Source organism: Amblyomma maculatum, chromosome 4 (assembly GCF_055883805.1).
Source record: "Amblyomma maculatum isolate TAMU_Amacu chromosome 4, ASM5588380v1, whole genome shotgun sequence".
Lineage (NCBI taxonomy): Eukaryota > Metazoa > Arthropoda > Arachnida > Ixodida > Ixodidae > Amblyomma > Amblyomma maculatum.
The window spans coordinates 182,846,186-182,854,164 of NC_139347.1; the positions used below are offsets into that span (position 1 = coordinate 182,846,186).

The 7,979-nt window shown below is 41.6% G+C and overlaps 1 protein-coding gene across 1 annotated transcript; it reads left to right on the forward strand.

The window, feature by feature from the left end:
* The first annotated feature begins 1,269 nt into the window (after nt 1–1,269).
* Nucleotides 1,270–5,423, forward strand: LOC146193787 (uncharacterized). Its single transcript, XM_084600604.1, has 9 exons — nt 1,270–1,340; nt 1,964–2,048; nt 2,118–2,333; nt 2,710–2,773; nt 2,946–3,131; nt 3,584–3,790; nt 4,088–4,259; nt 4,325–4,473; nt 5,171–5,423. Exons 1-9 carry the CDS (start codon nt 1,270–1,272, stop codon nt 5,362–5,364), a joined length of 1,344 nt encoding a protein of 447 aa, XP_084456730.1. The 3' UTR covers nt 5,365–5,423.
* The last annotated feature ends 2,556 nt before the right edge of the window (nt 5,424–7,979 follow it).

The window sequence follows — 7,979 nt, forward strand, 5'->3', positions numbered from 1 at the left end:
GCAAACGCATTTCTTCAACAATCTGCCCACGTTACTGTCACGTGACGCGTGGTTGGCGGCGGCGGCGGAGGACGGTTGTCGTCTGCTTCTCGCTGCGCGCTGGAGCAGAGCGAGAGACGACGCTCAAGTTCAGATTTTCTCCGCCGGGTACTCCAAATGACAATGGTTCTAATCTCATTTGTCGTTATTTTTTTTGTGAACATTCCTGATGGAGCACAACAACGTCTTGAGCAGTTTCATACCACCGGTACAACTTACCAGGTCAAAGCATCGCTGCATACACCTTACGGGTGCTGGTTGTGCGGCCGCTGCTGTAACTTTTATTTTGTTCATTCTTGGCTTCATTAAAGATATGATGTAAATACAGTTTCAGGTCGAAGAAATCGACAAGTGTGTTCAGTTCGTGTAGTGGCTGGAGTGTTTCAGGAGCGGGCGCCGCGGCACGTACTCGTATATTGCTCGCCTCCGCGCTGCATCGTTGAGAATAGCGTCAGGGATGTACAAACGCGACGTAAGGTTTTCCTCTTAACAGTAGCGTGCTCATTTTATTTCCATTTTTAACAAGCAGAAGTCGTGTCATAATAATTAGGCCATAGTTTAACCACGGCCTAACCTAGGGTGTTTCCAATCTTCAATATGGGAAAAGCAAGCAGACATTTGTTTTCCATATTGTCTAGTGGTATCAATGAATGCTAAAAAAAATTCTGGGAGCGGCAGTCAGGTGGTGTCGGTTACAACCTGTATAATGTTGTGGCGGAATGTTAGAACAGTTTTAAGCCAGCGAAGAAAGCAATCATTCATTTCACATGCAGGGTGTGACAGACGATATCAAGCTTGACAGTAATGTACCCTTTACAAGCTGATAATGAGGCATTAATCTATGATATTTAGAGAAAATTTATCTAAAATATATTGTGCAACTAGATCAATGATGTTGCATTTGCATAAACAAATAGCACTTCACAGTGCATGTATTTTATTATTTTTTCATCAACTACAGATACGCAGGTGAACTTCTATGTTTATTCAAGAAGAGATATGCAGGTGCAGACAGATCTCAGGCAATCCACTGAAACATACCATGAGGCCAGCAACACTGCAAGTGCATCTACCCTTGCACCATGTCTTTCTCTTCCTTTACCACCTTCCTCCAGAACAGGATCCTCAATTCCACTTGATCGAGCACTCTCTCCGATCACATTCATTCCAAGGCAAGCCTCTAGTCCTGTACAATCGGAAGCCTCAGACTTTGAAGAAGAGAAGGATAACATGGAGCACTCAGAAGAGGATAACATGGAGCACTCGGAATTCTTCCCATCATTTAACGAGAGCTTCCTAGGGTAAAAATTGACTTCATGTGTGCCGCATGTTATTCCATTACGATCGTATGATTATCAGATCAATGACTTAGGAAAACCAATGGCACATAAGGGTGTGCATCTCTTTCATGAGCAGGGGGATCAGAGGCATCAGTGGGTTAGCATACCCAGTCCAAAGCACACGTAGCAAAAGTTTCCTCTGCTAAACATAGAAGTCTTTAGTTCCATTCCTTCCGCTACGTTTTTCTATTTGTATGAGTACCATTTGTCTGTGCTTGCGTGACTGAACCGTGAATGTGTACATAGTATTTGTGCTCCTCATAAACCTCACTATGCATAAATATTCACCAAGCAGGTCTTGATCCATCAAACGCTTTCACAATATTCAGTGGCACAAGCAGCTGCTCAGACAGCATCAGTGTAACATTATAAAAATTCTTGAAGCTCTGTAAACCTGTGTTTACACTATTTAAAAGCAGAGTGCATGGTATGCAAAAATGTGCACTAAAACACCTTAGATGCAGTGCTGATTTGGGCAGCCCTTATATTTACTGCTGCTTTTAATCCTGTTAAATTCTAGCCTCCAATCAGCTCTGCAGAAAAATACTTCACAATTTCACGACCCGAACTTTGTATTTTCTCAGACTTGACTCCAGCACTGAGGAGGCCCTTCCTCAGGATGAGAGGAAGTTCATCGTGTTTGAAAGCTGCCTCAAGGAGCTCTTCACAGTATGCCGTGAATGCTATTCCTGTTGCAAAAGCGTAAGTTGTGTGACTGGGACTTTGCTGCAAGTACAGACAATGTGCGCGAACCACCACTGCCTTACATGGAAGAGCCAGCCAATGATGAATGGCAAGCCAGCAGGCAACGTGCTACTGTCAGCAGCCATGCTGTTTGCCGGCACCAGCCCCACCTCAGTGCTCCGAATGTTTGAGCACGTGAATGTGCAGGTGTTCACGCCACGAACATTTTTCAACTACCAGCGAGGCTACCTGCTTCCTGCGATTGACAAGGTAGGACAAAGGTTGTGTGCTGCCAAATGAATTACTGAACCAATGCTTTACGATTAGAGTTATTCCAGCTTATGCAGTAAAGCCATCACCACAAGCAAAAGAATTTAGCAACTGGATCATATGCCTATACAAGAAATGATTCAGAAGGTGGTTGGATACACTGAACTCCCATTAAATTTCAGGATGTGCAGCCAATTATTTGTTTTTTTTTTCAATGTTATTGAACAACATATAATAGCCTAATCCCCATTGGGTGGAAAACCTGCATCTGCTCATGTGCCTGTAAATATGAGAATGCTTCTTAAAAGACACCAATTTGTTCATATATGTGTTCATGTAATATCTGGTCAGTGAAAAAATCCTTTTCTCACACCAGATCTGGCAACAGCAGCAGCAGGAGTTGTTTCGCCAGTTGCAAGGCTGCAATGTTGACCTGGCTGGTGATGGACGCTGCGATTCCCCAGGGTTTTCGGCAAAATTTATGACATACTCACTGCACGTCGCCCAACTGAACAAAATTCTCCATTTCGAGCAAGTGCAAGTTGGGGAGGTAGGTCAGAGCAAATGTAACAAAGTGGCTTTATGTGACTGTGCATTTTTTTCCCACAAAAGTGTGCAGATGTCAATTCAAGCACCTTGATGGAAAAACATGCCTTTATGAAGAGCTTGACTATGGTAAAGGAACAGGGGCTTATGTGAAATCCATAACAACAGACCGGCACGTCCAAGTCACAAAGCACATGCAGACCAAGGAGCCCACCATCAAGCACTACTTTGATGCTTGGCACATCTCAAAAGGTAAAACTGAGTATAAAAAGACTTCCCCCATGATGTATTGCAAAATGCGGCTACATGCTATATTAAATTTTGTTGGATTCCGTGGTGGTATTTAACCATGAGGAGACCAATATCATAGGGAAGTATAGTAGCAAAGGGAGGGTCAGAAGTTGAAAGCACGAAGAGAAGCAAAGGCAGTGTTTATTTTTTTTTGGTTGTCTGACATTAATGATGATGAGGGATATGGATGCCATACATGCACTGATACATGCAGATTGCAGCTAGGGACACAGAATTAGGTGTTTCTATCCAACTAATTGCGTGTCAAAAATAATTTGTAATTTTTATCACCTACCCAGAGACCCTCCCTAAGCATTACCTACAGCAATTAACATATGTATAACTGATTAATATCCATTTATTACAATTTGGTTCTAGGCATAAAAAAAAGCTGGCTGCCCATGCAAAACGAGCTGCATGCAGCATACTGGAGCTTTGGATTCAGCCAGCCAGCAATCACCTTCACTGGTGTGCTGCCATGAGCGATGGCAACATCGATTTGCTGCGAGACATGTGGCAAAGCATGGAACGGCATGTCACAGATGTGCACTCAGACCACCCAGGGCTCTACACACATTGTGCCCATGATGATCTTGGAGGTAGGCAATGGCTTGTTCCAGGTCAGTATGCCGCTATTCGAAATCAAAATAAGTTTTTGCAGACCCCTCAATGTTCCTTTTATGTTGAATGTATGTTCTTGTAATCAAGCATGACTTGCAAAACGTTTAAAGTTTTGCCAAACAGTTGAGGTGCCCGATTTGAACTAGTGGTCAACCTTTCCAAAGCTACTATTTGTTACCTCAATGCATATACAACTATATTAATAATTATGAGAATTATGTGCACCTAAAAATATGCAATTGTACTTCATTGTGGTGCCATTTGAAGAAGACTTATCCAGAATTTTTTTAATATAGGGACACCTGCACACAACAGGTTTGTCGAGGTCGTCATGGCACCCCGTCTCGTTAAAGACATTGGAAAACTGGCACCCAGCACACATACTTTCAGCTTGGAGGCCTTCCACAGTGTGCTTATAGGCTTTGCACCAAAGTCCATATGTTTCTCATCTGAGGGCATGCGTGCAAGGTAGGTGGTGAAAGAGACCTGTCGAAAATTAACATTTGAAGAACTGTCGGATCGTCTGTTTTCAGAACACAGCTGGCAATACTCCATTTTAATGAGAATGCCAGCAAAGGACAAGCCACCACAGCTGAAGGCCTGTCTAAATGGAAAATAAAGAACCCAAAAGCAAGGAAGGGCACAGCCGTTGCCTGTCCTGTGAAAGCTGAGCCTACATATGGTAGGTAGTATGCTTAGCACTAGGAAAAAGAAAAGTACAATTTTAATGTTCGAGATCTCAGATATGTAATGGCCAAATTTGTTACATCTTTTATATGGTATGTTCAATCAACCGTTTATTTTTCAGTCTGTACACTCCAGTTTAAAGGTGCAATGTGGCCGAGGATGTCCATATCTGTGACATGAAAATTCTCAGCCACCTAGTGGCGTGAATACAAATAAAATTTATAAATTGGTGGCGCCTAGGACTATGGAACACTGACAGCAAGCCCCGATATGAAAATGGTCTTTGGCCACATTGCTTCATATGGTACATTACAGGCCTTGCTTTATATACCTTCATTACAATGTTAACTGTAATCTTTCATCGAACTCCCAATACTGGCTTTAGAATGAGGCGTCACCAGTGTTTTTGTGCCATATTCAACCAGAAACCAGAAATAACTCCATGTCATCTGAGAGTTCTAGTACAGGAGTTTTCATGCTAAGTACAGCGGCATGCAATCACCAATAAGAGGGCTTTGCTATGCATGCGTTTGCAGCATACTGTTGTAAGACTGATTAATGTGTGGTATATTTCAAAGGATAATGCTGACCCTTCATCACTTTTTGTTCTCTGCGATTGTCCTGTTTGTTTTTTTTTGCACCTTTAAATGTTCAGAAAGGATAACACTCGTATATGCACTCCTGATTTGCAGACTATGTTGGCCTCCTTCTGGATGAGACGGCACGCTGCTGCGAACAGTGGCCATCTTTTAAGGCTGCTTTTGCAGCAAACCCTTCGACTGCACCACCCCCCATGAGTCACTCTTTCCCGAGACCTTCCAAAGGTGAACTCGTGGCAGCTAGAAGGTCTAGGTTTGCCAGTGCCACGGGGAGCACCACCCTGTAATACAGGTGGGCATTCTCTAATACTACCAAGTCAGAAGTGTTGAAAGAAAGACATTTTAGTTTCAGAATAATTTATTGGCTGGCCACAAGTTCATTGTCTATAATGAAGCATGCCAGAAGTTCAAAGTTTTCAGGTTGTAAGGCAGTTCACTTGGAGCAGAACATCTTTATTCATGCTTCTTTGGTGCCTTACACCTAAATATGCAAACAAGTATATACAGCTGCACAATTATCATGATGTATTTCAGGTCATTACTCACCCATAAAACATTCCATCTTGAAAACTGCAGGTGGAGTAGAGTACACAAAATATATTCTAAGTGAGCCTCCTTTCCCTCATATGCAATATCAGCACATTGAAAGCAAAACTGTAACGTTAACAAGGTGGATGCAAATGCAATTTTATATAATTATCTACCAGAAATGGATAGGCTGAAATCTGGCATGTTTAAAAACAACACTTCTGAAAAAAACAAAACAAGGAAGAAGGGCTCCTATGTGTTACTTCTTTGAAATGCCTTGGCACACTTTGCAGTCACTTGTCCTATTTGTGCATTGACCCTCTTGTGCACTCCTCGATCTGCGTAATATCTGGCTAATATGGACAGTTCTATCCAGAAAAATTGTAATGTGACTGGTATACAAATAACAAGTAACACATTATAGCCAGTGAGCATGATTTTTACTGCAACAAAACAAGCAATTTATGTGAGAATGCATACTTCAAACCCCGTTTTTTGGTCCAGTGACTGGAATACATTTAGGTTTCATGAAGCTTTGACCCTCCAAAATTAATGAGGCACTCTTTGCTTTCACTTGATTACGTAGCAAACAATATGAATAATCACTGACTGTGCTCTATTATATTTTTGAACCTTTCTTTACTTCAGCTGAAACTGAACTTGACTTTTACAGCTCTCACCACCTTAGTTCAATTCTACTTTGTGGTTTACTGCCTCCTATTACCTATGAAGCATATTGCCTTGCCACATGCACAAAAGGCACACATGACCAGTGTATCCATTACTTATTTGTCATCAACCACCTGCCTACCCACCACGCCAATGTTCGTTTAGTTGTGTGCCCCTCAGGAAAGGAAGTAATCAAAAAGGGTGCAGCCGATTTCATGCTGCTATTGTCTTACTTTCTTTTTCTGCCTTTGTCAGCCTTGTTTACTAAATCTGTGTACACAATGGACCTCCTTCATAAATGTTAAGTCAGCTTCGCCTCAATGCTGCATGACCCACTACTGATGGAACAGCAATTTTTGGAAGCTATACTATAGCCACACTTCATGTGATCTACGCAGCAGAATAAGTTAACATAGTTTCCAAAGCAGCACTATCTGCAGAGCAGCAATAAGCAATTTTAGCAGTTTAGCTTTGTTTAGAAAAGTGAAATTACAGAATGAGAAAAGGAATTTAAATTCAGTCAAATTGCATGTCTTGTTTTTAGCACACAAATAAATCATTAATATCTAGGCAATAATTAGTGCAGCAGAATGAATGGACAAAGATCAGTCCCACAAAGTTTTATCATATCAGCAAGACATGACTGTAAACAAATTAGCCCAGAAGTTCTGATGAAGTATACCATATACAAAGTAACCAGGACAATAATGAGAATGGCAGTAGTGCAGGGCAATCAGATGTTCAGCTAGTAACGAAGAACAAAGTAAAGAAAGCTTTAGAACCTATGAAAAGGGGGAAACCAGCTGCAAAAGATCAGGAAACTATACATTTATCGAAGGATGGTGGGGATTTCATGCTAGAAAAACTAGCCACCCTGCGCAATGTCTCAGGACCTCGATTGTAACAAAATCTTGGAAAAATGCTAATAATATTTTAGTCCATAAAAAAAGGGGCGTCAAGGACTTGAAAAATTACAGACCAACCAGCCTACTATCCATTACGCACAAAGTATTTACTATAGTTATTGCTAATAGAATCAAGGCATTAGACTTCTATCAACCAAACGATCAGGCCTGCTTTAGTAAAGGCTATTCTGCTATAGATCATAGCCATAACTATCAACCAGGGGACAGAAAAACGCTCAAATATAACCAAAACTTATACATAGCTCATAGATTATGATAAAGCTTTTGATTCAATTGAGACTGCAGCAGTAGACAAGCCATATGTGGAAGTACTGAAAGGTATCTATAGTGGCTGCACAGCAACCATAGATCTCCATAAAGAAAGTAATAAAATTCTCATAAAGCAAGGTGTTAGACAAAGAGACACAATCTCCCCAGTGCTACTCATTGCTTGCTTAGATGGAGTATTCAGCGGGCTGGATTGGGAACAACAGTTAGGGATAAGGGTTAAGGGAGGCTCTTTCAGTAATCTGAGTTTGTTGATGACATTGCCTTGCCGAGTAGCTTAGGTGAAGAATTACAAAGAACGATTAATGACATAGGCAAAATAAATCAGTAGGGCTAAAATAATATTCAGGAGACTAAAGTAATGTACAGTCGACGTCACCCTTGTGTAGAGCGCTCGGGAGACACACGTCCCTGTAAATAAGGCCAGATATCGGCCGCAGCTGGTAGGTTCTTGCGGCAACACTCGAGTGAAAGTGGTGCCACAGATAGCCGCAACCAAGGCAGACACTAGC

Excerpts from the sequence above, each read along its gene's own strand:
- LOC146193787 (XM_084600604.1), top strand. The coding sequence starts at position 1,270 with ATGGAGCACTCAGAAGAGGATAACATGGAGCACTCGGAATTCTTCCCA. Across the intron at positions 2,774-2,945 it reads CTGCAATGTTGACCTGGCTG|TGTGCAGATGTCAATTCAAG; the intron begins GTGATGGACGCT and ends TTCCCACAAAAG. Across the intron at positions 3,132-3,583 it reads TGCTTGGCACATCTCAAAAG|CTGCATGCAGCATACTGGAG; the intron begins GTAAAACTGAGT and ends ATGCAAAACGAG.